Raw genomic sequence first — 17,780 nt, 5'->3', positions numbered from 1 at the left:
AAAAACAGTAATGAATGCTGCAAACCCAATGGAGCAGACTCAGTTGCAATTGCTGTACTGTGTCATTGCGGACTGATCATCTTGGTGGCCTCAGATACTTGTGCTGTGGCCTTCCATCTGACCACACCCCTTTCCTGTCCCTATCAGAAATCATTTGCATTCAGAGAAATGGATGATGTCTGCCTATGTAGTCTTGCCCCAGGTCCATGGTGACTACCTCCCTTTGCCATCAAATTGTCTGACAGGGGCTTAGCCAACTGGACATTTTTCTGAGCATTGTTCTGGTTTACTGCTCAGCCTGGATAAATGCAATGACTTTGGGCTAATCAGGTTAGATGAGCGAGAAGTGACTAGTGAATGGGGACTTTGAGATATTACTCCAGAGTGTAGAAGATAAACCCTATGAAGAATTGGTGACTTGTCCTAGCGGCTCAGGAGGCTGAGGCAGGAGGATTGCACGTTGGAGGCCAGCCTCAGCAACTTAGCAAGGCCCTAAGCAACTGAGAGAGACCCTGTCTCTAAATACAATATAAAAAGGGCTGGGGAGGTGGCTCAGGGGTTAAGTACCCCTGGGTTCAATCTGGGTACCAATAAATAAATAAATAAATAAATAAATAAATAAATAAATCTTTAAGTGACTCTTTTGCACCCAGCTCAAACTCCCCAGGAAGACCTCCAGATCTTTTGTGATCTGAGTTCTCCCATCTCCTGTCTTGTCCCTCCCTGGGCACCACAACCTGTTAACCAGATCTAAGGACTGGCGTCCACATCGTCACCAGGCCCGGGTCTGGACAGCTTCGCACATGCCATTGTTTCTATCTGGAAATTCTCCTTATGTCTTTGGGTGAGGATGACTCACACTAGACTATCAGATGAGCTTCCTACACAATCAGAGTTATTTGGGGTGCTTCAAGTATGGAGCCTTAGAGCTTTTGGAGAAGTCGTACCCGTCCGCTCCTAAGATAGGAAGCCCTCCTCATTCCACAAGACTCTGGGTCTCAGTGGCCTGGTCTGTAAAATGGCCTTCACTAAAATCACACAGCTAAGTCGGTGGGGCGGGTCCTCCAAGACCCCAAGGGCAGCTCCAGTTCCACACTTCCGCTGTAGAGGGCAGCAAAGAGCCAGAAAGAAAACCAGGCTCCCGGGATGGAGGGGGAGGGGCCTCGGCCCGTGTGGGCGGGGCCTCAGGCGGGACGGCCCTCAGGCCCGCCCCCTGACGCAAATGAACGCCTGCGTCTTGACGTCATGTTTCTTCGGGCGCTTCCCGGGCTTGGGCAGGTCACGTGAGCTACTTTTCGCGCGAAACCTGGTTGTGGCTGGAGTGGCGGAGCGGAGCACGGCGCTGCGATGGCGGTGAGCGCGCGGCTTCGGGGCGCAAGGGGACACCGGCTAGGGTGGCTGGGGTGTGCGAGCGCCGGGCCGGGCAGGCGGAGGCTGCGTGCTCGTCCTTTTCTGGTCGGACCCGGGGTGGGGACTCGCGGGAGGTTGACACCCCAACTCTGCTGGGCGGCGGAGCTTTGCTGTCCTTGGCGAGACCGGCACGGTTAACGGGGCGCGCCCTGGTCGATTCCACCTGGGGACTGCCGCGCCCCCATCATGCTCGGGCGCCGGGCACCCCTAGCCCGACCTTCCTGGCCCTTTGCATTTGTTCCCCCATGTCACGTTTTTGGGCGCCATCTGTACGCCAGGCTGGGCGTGCACAAGTTAAGGGAGGTCCCCCAGCTTCCTGCACTTTTGTTTTTTTGTTACGTGGCATTGAACCCCACGGTGCTTAACCACTGAGCCACCACCTCCCAGCCCTTTGTTGTATTTTGAGACAAGATTTCCGTAAGTTACTGAGTGCCTTGCCAAGTTGTTGAGGCTTGGCCTTCAACTTGCGATCCTCCTGCCTCAGCCTCCCGAGTCGCTGGGGTGACAGGTGTGCACTTCTTAATGTAATTTTTTTTTCTTGTTCCTTTGCTTTGTTTACATTCGGTTACCAATCTTGTCAAGTCTGGACTTCATCTGCTTGGGCCGCTGTTGGATCCCATTTCCTGTCTCTGTACCTGGTGTTAGGCAGGTGCTCAAGTGTTCAGATGCCGGTTTAAGGGGAAGAAAGAGACGATAAACAGGAAATAGACAACATAATCTGATATTTTTATTTTAAACAGTAACAGTAGTGATCTGCAGTGTTTGAGGTTGTGACCCAGAATTCCCATGTGTTGAAAAGCCTTTTGCTCAGTCGAGAGCATTTCAGGCGGGGGAAACAGCAAGTGCAAAGGTCCTGAGGTTGTGAGGGGTTTGGTGTGTTTAGGGACAGACCCTGGTGGAGAAGCACACGGGAAGGCAGCCCTCTTTATAATAATAACAAAACTAGGTTGTCCTCATCTGTCAACTAGGTGTTTGACAGTGGCATCTTCCTTTGCAGGAATCATCTGAGTCCTTCTCCATGGCGTCCAGTCCTGCCCGGCGTGGGAGAGGGAATGATCCCCTCACCTCCAGCCCTGGACGCAGCTCCCGGAGGACAGATGCCCTCACCTCCAGCCCTGGCCGTGACCTTCCTCCCTTTGAGGATGAGTCTGAGGGGCTGCTAGGCACCGAGGGTCCCATGGAGGAAGAAGAGGACGGAGAAGAGCTTATTGGAGACGGCATGGAGAGGTGTGTTCATTCCTAGGCTCTGGCTTCACAGACAGCTTTGCAGAGAGTCCATTGCGTTCTGGTGGCCCAGCTTCGGGTGCTGGGCAAGAGTCGCATCTGATGGCATCCTTGCCTTTCACAGCAGCCTGGTCCGGGGTCTGGAGGGAGGAAGAGAGAGGGTCATGAGTCACAGGACTGGACCCTAAGACCTGGGTGAGCCCAGCTCTGAGATGTGTACCCCCAGGGATCCAGGGGGTCTCTAATATTTTTTGTTGTTACTGGGTGCTTAACCCGTGAGCCCCATCCCCAGCCCTTTTAATATTTTATTTAGAGACAAGGTCTCACCGAGTTGCTGAGGGCCTTGCTAAGTTTCAGAGGCTGGCCTCCAACTTGGGATCCTCCTGTCTCAGCCTCCCTAGTGGCTGAGATTACAGGCATGCGTTACCTGGAACGCTCTGCTGGAAACCTGTTTTGAGCTTGTTTTTCAGGCTGGGGCTCCTGAGCCTCAGGGAGCAGCCCCAGGTCTTGGATGGGGTTTGGGGGGGACTAACCATTTCTATTTGGGGGTTCTCTCAGAGACTACCGTGCCATCCCAGAGCTGGATGCCTACGAGACGGAGGGATTGGCTCTGGATGACGAGGACGTGGAGGAGCTGACCGCCAGTCAGCGGGAGGCAGCAGAGCGGGTCATGCGGCAGCGGGACCGGGAGGCGGGCCGGGGCCTGGGGCGCATGCGCCGGGGGCTGCTGTACGGTAGGTCCGGCTGTCCATCAACTGGAGGGGCTGGGCGGAGACTGGGGAAGTGGGGGGAAGGTGCGGGCCAGGCTCCCTGCACTGCTGTCCCCGGCCTCCGCAGACAGCGATGAGGAGGACGAGGAGCGCCCCGCGCGCAAGCGGCGCCAGGTGGAGCGCGCCACGGAGGACGGGGAGGAGGACGAGGAGATGATCGAGAGCATCGAGAACCTGGAGGACCTCAAGGGCCACTCGGTGCGCGAGTGGGTGAGCATGGCCGGCCCGCGGCTGGAGATCCACCACCGCTTCAAGAACTTCCTGCGCACCCACGTGGACGGCCACGGCCACAACGTCTTTAAGGAGCGCATCAGTGACATGTGCAAAGGTGCGGCTCCTCAGGCGCCTCGCTGACCCCAGGGACCGTGCAGGGGGCTTGGGCAAGGCGTCCACAGCTGGGAAGAGCTGGGCCCCAAGCCCAAGACGGCTGGCTGTCAGAGGGACACACCAAATACTGGGTGACCGCTCTCATGGAGTTGCTTAGGGCCTCACTTTGCTGAGGCTGGCCTCCAACTTTCGGTCCTCCTGCCTCAGCGTCCTGAGCGGCTGGATTACAGGCGTGTGCCACTTCGCCTGGCAACATATGCATATATGTTTTTACGTAAACATTTTGTAAACATGTACCCTTAAAGTAAGTATATTTGGCTTGGGGTTGTGGCTCAGTGGTGTGTGAGGCCTTGGGTTCAGCATCAAATAAAAATGAAATAAAGGTATAGTCTCCACCTACAACTAAAAAATGTATTTTAGAAAATTGGTATACTTATCAAACATATAAGTGGTACAATAATTATGACAATTATATATTTTCCTTTTCTTTTTTGGTACCAGGGATTGAACCCAGGGGCACTTAACCATTGAGCCGCATCCTCAGCCATTTTTTGTATTTTATTTAGAGACAGGGTCTCACTGAGTTGCTGGGGCCTTGCTAAGTTTCAGAGGCTGGCCTCCAACTTGCGATCCTCCTGCCTCGGCCTCCCGAGGCGCTGGGATTCCAGGCGCCTGGCTCTGCTGTTGTTCTTGACAGTTTTCTCACAGATTCCTTCCTAACCCCTGAAGGCGTTCTGAGTTTCCGACCCCGTGTGCACTCTGTTCTTGTCTAATTTAGTCTCCTTGGCAGCTTTGACCTCGGTGGGACATGCCCTTTCAGTGGTGTGGGGAGTTGACAGGCGGGATATGTATCACTTACCCAGGTCACGTAGCTGAGGTCCAGGTGGGCTTTCCGGCTCCGAGTGGGCCAGGCACCCTGCTCAGCGACTCCTGTCCCGCCTGTAGAGAACAGGGAGAGCCTGGTGGTCAACTACGAGGACCTGGCTGCCCGGGAGCACGTCCTGGCCTACTTCCTGCCGGAGGCGCCTGCAGAGCTGCTGCAGATCTTCGACGAGGCTGCCCTTGAAGTGGTGCTGGCCATGTACCCCAAGTATGACCGGATCGCCAGCCACATCCACGTCCGCATCTCCCATCTGCCGCTGGTGGAGGAGCTGCGGTCCCTGCGGTGAGCCAAGGGAGGGGGACCCTGGGGTCAGGTCAGTACTGACTGCAGGAGCTGGAGGCGGGTGGGGCGGGGCAGGAGCTGGGGGCGGGGCCAGTCAGGGTCCTGGCCCCAGGCTTGTTCTGGCAGCACAGGACCGCGATGCAATAGATCCTGTCGGGGTGCAGGCTGAGCCCCGCTTTCCGGGTCATTGTCCCGGCCTCTGCCCTGCCCTCCTCTCGCCAGGCAGCTGCACTTGAACCAGCTCATCCGCACCAGCGGGGTGGTGACCAGCTGCACAGGCGTGCTGCCCCAGCTCAGCATGGTCAAGTACAACTGCAACAAGTGCAGCTTCGTCCTGGGGCCCTTCTGTCAGTCCCAGAACCAGGAGGTGAAGCCAGGCTCCTGCCCCGAGTGCCAGTCAGCCGGGCCCTTCGAGGTCAACATGGAAGAGGTGAGAGGCCCCGGGTCTGCCCACATCCTGTTTGTAAGAGTGCAAACCAGTATTTTAAAATCAGGTGGTCGTGTTAAAACATCCAAGTTTTTTTGTTTGTTTGTTTGGTTTTTTTTGGTCCCAAGGATTAACCCCAGGGGTGCTTACCAACTGAGCCACGTCCCCAGCCCTTTTTATATTTTATTTAGAGACAGGGTCTCGCTGAGTTGCTCAGGGCCTCACTAGTTGCTGAGGCTGGCCTCCAACTTGCTGTCCTCCTGTCTCAGCCTCCCAAGCTTCTGGGATGACAGGCGTGCACCATTGCACCTGGCCCCTGGTGACTTCTTCAGGGCACATGTTTTCCAGTCTGTCACTCATGTGGGGCATCTGCAGTTCCATCTGGACTTCCTTTTAACTTGTTTCTGGTGCTTGCCTGGCTCCTGGGGGCCATGGGGTTATAACCACCTTAGACGTTGCAGGAGACCCTGCTTATGTCCTTGACTTTCACCAACTCAGGCGTATCATGCCTAAACTCCTCATCTGGAAGGTGGGGGTCCTTTTCGTTTCCTCTGTGGGGTTCAGCTCCCCTGCCTGACTGCTGTGGGGTCTGGCTACTCACTTCTCACTGTTCTGCAGTTCCTACAAGTTGTCCAAGCTGGAGTCATCTGACCTGGAAGTTTCTGGAGGGTTCCAGAACTTTGCCTGTGATACCCCACAGCCAAAGGCCAACTGGGAAAAGTCCCAAGTCTGTCACGCTCTGGGCTGGCACCCTGCAGGGCTTGAGCTCAGTAGAGCTGTCCTTGCCCAGAGATCTGTTTTGGCCCGCCTGGCTTTCCTCAGTCCACACAGGCTCTGCTTTCCTCTGAGTTCCTTGCTCAGGAGTAGGTTCAGGCCCTGCATCCTTGGGAACTGAAAACAAATCTAGGCATCTTACCAGGTGGTGGGCATGTACTGTTATTGGTTTCATTTTCCTGAGGAAGAAATAGGTGTTCAGAGAAGTAACTGGCTGGGAGACGACCCAGCCAAGTGTTCTGGAGGATTAGAGCTCAAGCAGAAATTTTAGTCTAAATCATGTGCTTTGAACACTCTTGTTCATTCTCTACTCTCTGTTACTATAACAAAATACCAGAGATAACTGTCTTGTTCATTGTCAGCTTTCTGTTACTGTAACAAAATACCAGAGATAACCAAGTTATAATGAGGAAAGGTTTGTTGGGGCTGAAAGTTTATCATTTTATGGCTGGTTGGTTGTGTCACTTTGGGGCCTGAGGTGAGGTAGGACTTCGTGATGTGGGTTTGCGTGTGCATGCGTGTGTGTTGGAGCAAGCTGCTCCTCTCAGCAGGGATACCAAAGAGAAACAGCAAGAGATCAGTGTCCCACAGGCCCCAGGTGGTCATGGTCCTGAAGATCTAAGACCTTCCAATAGGTCCTGCCTCTGAAAGGTTCTGCTACCTGCCAATAGTGTCACGGGCAGGGGACATTCAAGATCCAACCTAGAGCATGTTGTCTCTTTTATTGATGGTAAATAAAATAATGGACATTAGACTCGATAGCACCAAATGAGTGATTTGATTTGAGCCCCATGATGAGGTTTCAGTTATGATACTCTGCTGTGAAGGGACAGAGAGAGGGAGTCACTTGCCCAAGATCACACAGCTTCGGTCACAGAGCCAGAACGTGAGCCCCAGTAGCCTGACGCCAGCCATACTCGCACACTGAGGTTTTGAGGGCATTCCTGGGGGACGGTGGCCCTGCAGGTCCATCCACCAACGCACTGGACCCGAGTGGGCTCATTGCTTGCTGCCTTTGATGTCCCGTTTCCTGCTCTGGAGAGAGAAATGGTTAAGCTGCCTGTTCTCCCTCCTCGTGGGCTGTGGTCAAGTTCAGGCGATAGCGATGCTTCAAGGATGGTCAAGTCTTAGCTGGGGCAGGGAAGACCCCTCACGACTTTCCATTTGTCCCTTGCAGACCATCTACCAGAACTACCAGCGCATCCGAATTCAGGAGAGTCCAGGCAAAGTGGCAGCTGGCCGGCTGCCGCGCTCCAAGGACGCCATTCTCCTTGCTGACCTGGTGGACAGCTGCAAGCCAGGAGACGAGATAGTGAGTGGCCCGGTGTGCCCTGGGAGGGAGCGCAGGTCCAGGGGGAGCCGCCCTGCCTCCTGGGGTCAGCGGTCATTGGTAGCAGGGGCGCTTGGACAGAGATGAGTTGCTGAATCCTTGGGGCAGAGAGCTTTTCCTGTTCCTGATGGTTTTATGGGTTTGTCAGCTTTCCGTAGCTGTGACAAAAGAACTGAGGTAATCGGCTTATAAGGAAGAAAGGTTTACTTTGGCTCTTGGCTTCAGAGGTTTCAGTCTGGTGGGTTGGTCCTGTCTCCTTTGGTCCCCAGGAGCTGACCGGCATCTACCACAACAACTACGACGGCTCCCTCAACACCGCCCACGGCTTCCCCGTCTTTGCCACTGTCATCCTGGCGAACCACGTGGCCAAGAAGGACAACAAGGTGGCCGTCGGGGAGCTGACGGATGAGGACGTGAAGATGATCACCAGCCTCTCCAAGGACCAGCAGATCGGGGAGAAGGCAGGTGGACGTGGGGCGGGGTGCTGAGTCACTGCATAGGGCCGAGTTGGGATCAGAGCTCCTTCAGGAGCTTTGGCATCAACTGGGGGGATCGGCAGTAGAACTTCCGTATCCCCGGGTGCCCCTTGGGTGCAGCCCTGTTAGCATCTCGGCGAGACGGAGACACTTGGCGTTGTCTCGGGGAGTCTCCTGAAGCCTGTGCGTCGTTTTTCTGGTCACGTTCCCTCCCGCCCCACGCAGCCCCGGGTTCTCAGGCTCGCTCCTCTTTGCTGTTTTCTTCCTCTCTCCTTCTGATCCGCTCCTGAATTTTGTGTGCATGTGGGGCAGATCAGTGGGGAGGTCCTGGGGAACGAACTCAAGGGCTACACACCCTTTTTTTTAGTACCAAGGATGAACCCAGGGGTGCTTACCCACTGAGCCACACCCCAGCCCTTTTTATATTTTATTTAGAGACAGGGTCTCGCTGAGTTGCTCAGGCCCTCGCTAAATTGTGGAGGCTGGCCTCCAACGTGTGATCCTCCTGCCTCGGCCTCCCAAGTCACAGGGCAGCCCAGCAGTGACCCTCCTTTGTTGACTGGAAGGAAACCAGAGTCTCGTTAGGATTAGATGAGATGATTCGTGGGTGGCGATGCTCTTCACTGGCAGATCTGGGATTTAATTCCCAGAGATAGACCTGTGAGGCCTTGGCCAGCGGCACAGGGCCCGACGGGCAGTGTGGGTGTTTGTAGGTTGGCTTCAATGCCCTCCAGTTCCACAGGGCGGCCATCTGGCTGCAGTGGTTGCTTTGTGGAAAAGACACAGGGCTTGGGGCATCTGTCCTGCATAGCAAGCAGAGAGCTGGCCAGCTGCTCCGTCCTGCAGAGACATTACCTCATCCTGGGAGGAGACGTGGGCTGGGTGAGATCTCAAGGACTGGCCGTCTCCGTGCGGGCAGGACCATGCGTGGTGTTCCCCTCGCCGAGGGAGGGTGTAATGAGAATCGCTGAATAGCCACATGGCCTTATTTCCAGATACCAGCCACAGAAATCCTCTGCTGTCGGTTTCTGCTCTGCCCATTTCCTTGATGAGTAAAACCGAGGCTCAGGGACAGTCATTGCGTGGGAAAGTGCAGGGTCTCCAGGGTGCTTGTTCCAGCCCTGCCTCTCCTCCCCCGTCATGAGTTTATTTGGCTCTTGTGAGTTCTAGGGGGGCACTTGATTAGGCACAGGGCCTGGCACAGGGTTTTAATTTTGGGGGGGTGGGTACCAGACATTAAACTCAGGGACGCTTCACTCCTGAGCCACATCCCGAGCCCTTTTTTGCATTTTATTTGGAGACAGGGTCTCACTGAGTCACTCAGGGCCTTGCTGAGTTGCTGAGGCTGGCCTCTGACTTGCGATCCTCCTGCCTCAGCCTCCCAAGCCGCTGGGATTACAGGCATGCACCAAGCCCAGCTAATCTGCATGAATTTGGTCACCCAGACAGGACATGGCAAGATCCAGGCCAGTTGGGATGGGCCTTCTCTCTTTCAGGGCTGATAGTCCTGCTTTAGTATCCAAACCACCTCCATCCCCTCCGCCAGGGGCCTTGCGACTGAGTTCCTTAGTCTGTCCCCAACGGAAGGAGGTCTGGGGATGTGGTCGTGCTATTGCAGAACCCGGCAGTGCAGGGGGCTGTCCAGGTTGAGAATAAATCCGCCTGGCTAGGCGCGGTGGCACACACCTGTAATCCCAGTGGTTTGGGAGGCTGAGGCAGGAGGATCTTAACTTGGAGGCTAGCCTCAGCAACTTGGTAAGGTCCTAAGCAAGACCCTGCCTCAAAAAGAAAAGATAAAGGCTGGGGATGTGGTTCAGCTGGTAAAGCACCCTGGTACCCCAAATAATCAAAACAAAAACGGAAAGTGAATCTTACGAGGGACGCCGGTAGTTAGCCTCTGACAAACAAGCAGTGTCTTCGCTGCCTCTCGTTCCGTCTCTAAAACTTATCCAGACTTTGCATCTCATCAGGGGACACGTCCCAGTGACTTGCTGATTGTCAGCACATGGCCTCCTGGTGACCCGTCTCCCAGCCGTGCCATATTTAGCATCCTGGCCTGGCCTGGCCAGGAGCCGGGCATGGTGGGAACTGTCTCATCCTGAGCTCACCCTGCGGTGAGCCGGGCCTTACCTGCTCCGTTTCCACATCAAGATGATGGCTCTGTTCCTTTCACGGGTACTGAGGCTCAGGGTGACCCAGGCACCGTGACAGGCCCCCTGGGCCCCTGCCCCGGGGTCCTCTGACTCCCGTCCCTGCTCCTGTCTCCTCTCCTCTCTTGCTCTGTGAACTTGGGAAAATCCTTTCCGAGGTAGGACGGAATGAAGGGGTGAGATCAAAGTTCTTCTGAGCTTTCAATTTCTGTGCTGTTTAGGGGGAAACACAGCTAAAGACCAGGGCCGGAGCCGGGGCAGGGCCTGGCGGGATTTCAGCCGCCAGGGCTGGTGCTTTGGAGCCGGGCACCCCGCCATTCGGAGGCAGAGCAGATGGGCGACCCTAGTCTGTCCTGGGTTCCTGTTGCCATGGCGCTGTCTCCCTTTCCTCAGATCTTTGCCAGCATCGCCCCTTCCATCTACGGCCACGAGGACATCAAGAGAGGCCTGGCTTTGGCTCTGTTCGGAGGGGAGCCCAAGAACCCAGGTGAGCACCCCCAGGTCCACGCACCGTTGACCTAGCGGGGATTTTAATAACCCGCTCCTTTGGGAACGAACGTTCCGTGTGACAAACGAGACAGCGCTCTTGTGTTTTCACAGTCCTCGGTGCTGGAGAGAAAGGCTGTGTTAAACACGGCCAGACAGGATGTGGCCTGTTGGCGTGGGTAGAGGCTGACCCACAGCCCTGGCTGTGAGATGCCTGCTGTCTGTCCTTCATCCAGTGGTGCCCACTTCTGTGATCGAGCCCAGGGGTGCTTAGCCACTGAGCCCCCTCCCCAGCCCTTTTTATATTTTATTTAGACAGGGTCTCACTAAGTTGCTTAGGACCTAAGTGGCTGAGGCTGGCCTCCAATTTGTGATCCTCCTGCCTCAGCCTCCCAAGCCACTGGTATGATAGGTATGATAGGCGTGGGCCTCTGCCCCTGACTTCTATCTTTTCTCTTCTTTTTAAAATGTTTTTTGTGTTTCTGTGTGGCTTTTTTTTCCCTCCCCTAAAAAGCAAGATTGAATCCCAAAGTAAACATACGAGTGTGTATGTGTGTGAGGAGTCACCCTGGGATTGTGCCTGCCCTTGTCCTTTTCCATCCGGGTCTCCGCCATTGGATCATTCCTTTGATCGGAGAGGTGTGCCTGTCCCGGACCCGTGTGGCCGCTCACGAAGCTCGCCCAGCATGCCCAGGAGTTCACACATTTGTGTTTGCACACACAGATTCCCTCTGCATGCCTAGTGCCCTCTAATAGATCTCCCGTTCTGCAGCACGTCTGGCCTATTCATGCAGACAGAGCAAGTTCGTTGTTTTGTGAGTCCATGTGGTTCATTGAGCATTCCCTCTTCTGGGGAAGATTGCAGTCATTTCCCATTTTTCCCCTTCCTATGGGATAGCTCAGGTTTGCATGAGGGACACGCATGTCATCCCAGCGGCTTGAGAGGCTGAGGCAGGAGGATCGCAAGGTGGAGGCCAGCCTCAGCCACTGAGCGAGACCCTGTCTCTAAATAAAATACAGAAAGCGCTGGGGAGGTGGCTCAGAGGTGGAGCACTTGCCTAGCTTCTGTGAGGCCCTTGTCCCCTCCCCAGGTCACCAAAAACAGTATCTGGGAAGACCTGCGGATGAGCAGGCTGCAGGGGGCGATTGAGGCCTGTCCTGTGGCCGTCACCCGCCCATCCAAGCCCGTCTCCTCCTCCAGGCGGGAAACACAAGGTGCGAGGTGACATCAACGTGCTCTTGTGTGGGGACCCCGGCACAGCCAAGTCTCAGTTCCTCAAGTACATTGAGAAGGTGTCCAGCCGGGCCATCTTCACCACCGGCCAGGGAGCCTCTGCCGTGGGCCTCACGGCCTACGTCCAGCGGCATCCGGTCAGCAGGGAGTGGACCCTGGAGGCCGGGGCCCTGGTCCTCGCGGACCGAGGCGTGTGTCTCATTGACGAGTTTGACAAGGTGGGTCCCCGGGCCGTGGCGTCAGGGGGGACTCGGGAGGGTGTCCCTGGGGTGAGGCGTTGCGACCTGGGGCCTGCGACTCGCCCGCAGATGAACGACCAGGACAGGACCAGCATCCACGAGGCCATGGAGCAGCAGAGCATCTCCATCTCCAAGGCCGGCATCGTCACCTCCCTGCAGGCCCGCTGCACCGTCATCGCCGCCGCCAACCCCATAGGTAACGCCGGGCACTGCGGCTGCCGGGCTCAGACACGAGGGGCTGAGGCTGGCCTCCAACTTGGATCCTCCTGCCTCAGCCTCCCGAGCCGCTGGGCTGACCGGTGTGGGCCACCGCGCCCCGCCCGTCTCTCCCGTCCTGCTCTGCTGCGTCCTTCCTGAGTCACTGTGGGCTATTTGGGGCACTGCTCCGGGGAATCCCTACGCCGTCTCCTGCCGGGGACAGATGGCAGGCACCGGCAGCCATCTGCGTCCTTCCCCCTCGGGTGACCCTACGCTGCTCGGCCGTGGCTCAGGGTGGCGGGCCCGCAGCCTGACGGCCGTTCCCTGGCGTTCCAGGGGGGCGCTACGACCCCTCGCTGACCTTCTCGGAGAACGTGGACCTCACGGAGCCCATCATCTCTCGCTTCGACGTCCTGTGTGTGGTTAGGGACACCGTGGACCCGGTCCAGGTACAGCCCACGTCCCGGCTTCCGTGCCGTCGCTCTGGGGGCATTGTGTGACGCTGTGGCCACACTGCGTGCCTGCCCAGGGATGGGGCACCCCTGGGCGTGGCCTGTGGGCCAGAACTCGTCCTGGATCCCCCTCACGTCCCCTCCTGTCCCGTCCTTCCCCATTGGCCGCTCTGACCCGGGGCTGCGGCTTCTGGGTGGACCCGTGCCTTTCCTTCTCTTGCCCAGAGACCAGCCTGCCATTGGGACCCCGGTCAGATCACACCAGTCCTCAGAGGGGGCTCGCGGTCCTCCCTGCCCCAGCAGGCCCCGCAGGCTGCCCTGGGTCCTCCCTTTCCAGCTACCTCCTCCACCCTTTCCTTGCCTGCCACCACCTGCTTCCTGTGCTTCTGACAGTCCAGACCCAGGGTTGAAAGTGCTCTTTCCTCCTGGGATTTTCTTCCCACTCTGCCCTGTGACTCTCACATGCCTTTCAGAGAGCACTTTCTCTGTGACCTGGTTTTCTTTTGTTCATGTGATTTTCCTTTTCTTTTTTGGTCCAGGGCTGCTTAACCCCTGAGCCACATCCCAGCCCTTTTTATATTATATTTAGAGACAGCGTCTCACTGAGTTGCTCAAGGCATTGCTAAGTTGCTGAGGCTGGCCTCCACCTTGTGATCCTCCTGCCTCAGCCTCCCCAGGTTGCTGGGATGACAGACGGACACCAGCACCATCTATTCTTGTTTTGAGAGGGGGACTCGATGTGTTGGCCAGGCCAGCCTCCACGTCCTGAACGCTTCTGTGTAGCTGGGACCATAGGCATACGCCCCACTTGCAGTTAATTTTTTTATCGCGTGTTTAGCTTCTCTATTCTCACGAGGTGCTGAGCTCTGTGAGGGCTTTGTCAGGTTGCCTTTGTGTTCTGGGCCCTGGAAACTGCCTGGCATGGAGATAATGTAAAAATATATCAGGGGATAGGTATGGTGGCGCCTGCCTGTCATCCCAGCAACTCGGGAGGCTGAGGCAGGAGGATCGCAAGGTGGAGGCCAGCCTCAGCAACTCTGAGACCCTGTCTCTAAATAAAATCGAAAAAGGGCTGGTGAGGTGGCTCAGTGGTTCAGCACCCCTGGGTTCAATCCTGGATACCCAGAAAAAGTGATGGGCAGAAGGTTCTCCACCCACTGGCACTCACGGCCTGCCCCTGGTGCCTTAGGATGAGATGCTGGCCCGCTTTGTGGTGGGCAGCCACGTGAGGCACCACCCCAGCAACAAGGAGGAGGGAGCGACCAGCGGCAGCGCCTCGGAGCCGGCCGTGCCCAACACTTACGGCGTGGAGCCCCTGCCCCAGGAGGTCCTGAAGAAGTACATCATCTACGCCAAGGAGAAGGTCCACCCAAAGCTGAACCAGATGGACCAGGACAAGGTGGCCAAGATGTACAGCGACCTGCGGAAGGAGTCCATGGTGAGAGAAGGGGGCGCTCAGCTGGGGGCTGCAGCAGAGGAAGCACTAGGCCAGCTTGTACCTAGGCAGCAGGGGGTGGTCAGGCAGCCCAGGGTAGCTCAGTGGTAGAGGCTGGTTGGTTGGTTTTGTTGTTCTTGTTTTGGTCCCAGGGGTGCTTAACTACTGAGCCCCATCCCCAGCCCTTTTTCTATTTTATTTAGAGACAGGGTCTCGCTGAGTTGCTCAGGGCCTTGCTAAGTGGCTGAGGCTGGCCTCCACCTTGCGATCCTCCTGCCTCAGCCTCCCAGGCTGCTAGGAATACTGTTGAACACCACAGTGACCCGCAGTGGCAGAGAATTTGTCTAGCATGCACCAAGGCCCTGGGGTTCCAGCTTTAATATGGCGATCCATAAATAATAAAATGCTTCTGTACTTAAACCATTTTGTTACAAAAGAGATTTAAGCACACATTTGTACGTCTGTTTCGGCACGGGGGCCACTGATTAAGTCCTGCATTGGCTTCATGTCAGTCTCACCCACAGAAGACACACGGACTGAACTACTTTGGGTTCATCCATAACACAGCAAGATTTTCAAGGCCATGGGCGTGGGTTGTGGTCCAGCCTAATCCCCTGAGTCTTTTTTCACGTCCAGAAGTCATCCTGATTTCATTTAGAATGCAGAATCCTGCTGTGTGCAGGCCTGTCATCCCAGCAGCTCGGGAGGCTGAGGCAGGAGGATCGCAAGGTGGAGGCCAGCCTCAGCAACTTAGCAAGGCCCTCAGCAACTCAGCGAGACCCTGTCTCTAAATAAAATAGAAAAAGGGCTGGGGGTGTGGCTCAGTGGTTAAGGAACCCTGGGTTCAGTCCCGGGTACCACACACAACATGTGCTGGACATTGACACGTGAGTTCATCGGGCAGCTTGGTCATGCCCAGCTGTCCTCCGTGCTCAGATACCAGCCCTGGCGGTGTGGCCTCCAAGCGTGCCCCTTCTTGGCCCTTGTGCCTGAGGAAGGCCTGGCCCCCTTCCCCTGCAGGCGACAGGCAGCATCCCCATCACGGTGCGGCACATAGAGTCCATGATCCGCATGGCGGAGGCCCACGCGCGCATCCACCTGCGGGACTACGTGATCGAGGACGACGTCAACATGGCCATCCGCGTGATGCTGGAGAGCTTCATCGACACGCAGAAGTTCAGCGTCATGCGCAGCATGCGGAAGGTGGGCGTGGTCCCACCCCGGCACCCCCGCCCAGCTTGGTGGGAGGGGCCAACTTTGTAAAGCAGCCTGCACATGCGCCGCTGGGGGCTCTGGGCTGCCCTGTAACCATAGAGCCTGGGGAGGCTGAGGCAGGAGGATGGCAAGGTCGAGGCCAGACTCAGCAACTTAGTGAGACCCCAAGAAACCGAGCAAGACTGTCTCCAAAGACCAGAGCGCAAGACTGGCAGGTTGGGCGTCCCACCTCGGGGTGGCCCCGCGCCTCACCTGGCTGCAGCCGTGAAGGACGCGCGACAGACGTGGCAGATGGATGGGGTCTGACCTTTGCTTTCCTCCTGCAGACCTTTGCCCGCTATCTTTCATTCCGGCGGGATAACAATGAGCTGTTGCTCTTCATACTGAAGCAGTTGGTGGCAGAGCAGGTGACGTATCAACGCAACCGCTTTGGGGCCCAGCAGGACACTATTGAAGTGCCTGAGAAGGACTTGGTGGACAAGGTATGGGCTCTGTTGCGAGGTAGGGGCTGGGGCTTACCACCTGGGGAGCTGTCAATCAGGATGATTGACAAGTGGCTGGGCCTTGGGTGACACGCATTTATTTCGTGCTTTCCCCAGCACAGGTCTGTGTTCCTCCTCTTGGTAGCAGGCACATGAGGTGTGTCACAGAGACAGGTGACACAGGACTGAGTCACTTGTACAAGTTCACACTGCAACTGGCAGGGCTCAGATTTATTTTTTTATTTTTTTGGTGCTGAAGATTGAACCCAGGGATGCTTAATCACTGAGCCACATCCTCAACCCTTTTATTTTTTTATTTAAAATCATGGTCTCCCTAAATTGTGGAGGCTGGCCTCCAACTTGTGATCCTCCTGCCTCAGCCTCCCAAGCCTCTGGGATTCCAGGCTCCACCCGGCCCAGCTGGAGCTCAGACTTGAAGCATCCCAGTGCCCCCCCACATTCCCCTCACTCACACCCTTGCCCTTTCTCCCTTGTAGGCCCGTCAGATCAACATCCACAACCTGTCTGCGTTTTATGACAGCGAGCTTTTCAGGATGAACAAGTTCAGCCACGATCTGAAGCGGAAATTGATCTTGCAGCAGTTCTGAGGCCCTGGGCCACCCGCAGTGACGCCCTGTCCTTCTGTTCTGGGAAATCAGACGGAATGCTCGGTCACTCTGTGCTTTGTGGGCCTGACACCAAACCCCGGAGGGACTCAGTACGTTAGGCCCGGAGTCTGGCTTCACCCGGGGTCTCTGGACTTGGAAAGCTCGTATTTATTCCTCGGCCTTCACTTTCTGCTTCACTCACCTGAGTGGACATTTTTACGGGTGTTTCTTTCCCAAGTGCTCAGGGGCCTGGGGTGTGCTAGGTGGCCGAACACCCTTCACGGATGCCGTCACTGCTGCTGGCTTGGCGTGGGTGCCCCTGCCGCCTTGGCCAAAGAGCAACTTGGAAACACTTGGAGTCTTTTCTGGAATTCTCTCCTGCAGGTGTTTCGGAGCCTGTTGGGTGGAAGGGCTCACAGCACACCTCGGTTTCCCGAGTTGGGGGATCTGAGGAGTCCATCGTAGGTCGCGAGGGTTGTCCAATCTGTTAATTAACCAGATTTCCCTCCTTTGTCATTTTTTCCATTGTTTTGTACATCATACTTTGTTTCCGTAGTTCGGATTTTTAATAAAGGTGAATAAAACCTATAACTGTGGGTGTCAATTCCTTTTTTTCTTTTCTTTTTTCTTTTTCTGGTACTGGGGATTGAACCCAGGGGTGCTGAACCCCTGAGCCACATCCCCAGCCCTTTTTCTATTTTACTTAGAGACAGGGTCTCGCTGAGTTGCTTAGCACCTTGCTGAGTTGCTGAGGCTGGCCTCCAACTTGGGATCCTCCTGCCCCAGCCTCCTGAGCTGCTGGAATGACAGGTGGCCCAGCTCAAAACATGAATTTCTTATGGGTAAAGTCCAAACTTATCCCGACATCCAAGATCTTGTATTACCAGATCTTCACCTACCTACCCAGTATCCATCAAATAACACGGGCCATGGAGGTGAAGTCTACCACAGGTTCAATGAAGTGATAGACTTCTGTGATTAAACAAGCATGTCTTCACCCCAAAAATTGTCATTTTATGTTACTGCTTTTCATTATGTCTTTAGACCACTCCCGTTCCCTGACTTGTGTATAATCTGAGGGTCTACTTAATACAGAATAGCCCAGATGTCATCTCTCTGCTTCCTGTCCCCCTCCTACTCATGATACTCAAAAACAAGTCACCTGCTCTCCTGTGGTGCTACATTATGCTCAGGTACCTTTTTTTGAAACCCACTTCTCTAGACCTCTCCCCGTAAATCCTATTTCTACTAGGATTTAGCCCAGAGGAGTCCTGTGAGATTCTCTCCAATAATCTACCCAGAGCGGGTTGAGAACATAGTTTGCAAAAGCATATTCAACATGATAATTTGTTATTTTAAAGAAGTGGCCAGCCAGGTG

The 17,780-nt window shown here is 55.6% G+C and overlaps 1 protein-coding gene across 1 annotated transcript; it reads left to right on the top strand.

Annotated features, from left to right (window-relative positions):
• The first annotated feature begins 1,221 nt into the window (after positions 1–1,221).
• On the top strand, positions 1,222–16,652 carry MCM2 (minichromosome maintenance complex component 2). The gene is made up of 16 exons (XM_079122165.1): positions 1,222–1,353; positions 2,408–2,637; positions 3,193–3,368; positions 3,472–3,732; positions 4,677–4,896; positions 5,119–5,326; positions 7,275–7,409; positions 7,697–7,888; positions 10,447–10,540; positions 11,741–11,991; positions 12,082–12,208; positions 12,547–12,659; positions 13,852–14,100; positions 15,118–15,300; positions 15,639–15,794; positions 16,292–16,652. The coding sequence occupies exons 1-16, from the start codon at positions 1,348–1,350 to the stop codon at positions 16,400–16,402; spliced, it is 2,712 nt and encodes a 903-aa protein (XP_078978291.1). The 5' UTR covers positions 1,222–1,347; the 3' UTR covers positions 16,403–16,652.
• The last annotated feature ends 1,128 nt before the right edge of the window (positions 16,653–17,780 follow it).

The sequence above is a fragment of the Sciurus vulgaris genome (genome assembly GCF_902686455.1).
Source record: "Sciurus vulgaris genome assembly, chromosome: 19".
In the NCBI taxonomy this organism is placed as follows: domain Eukaryota; kingdom Metazoa; phylum Chordata; class Mammalia; order Rodentia; family Sciuridae; genus Sciurus; species Sciurus vulgaris.
This window is presented reverse-complemented; position numbering and strand designations above follow the sequence as displayed.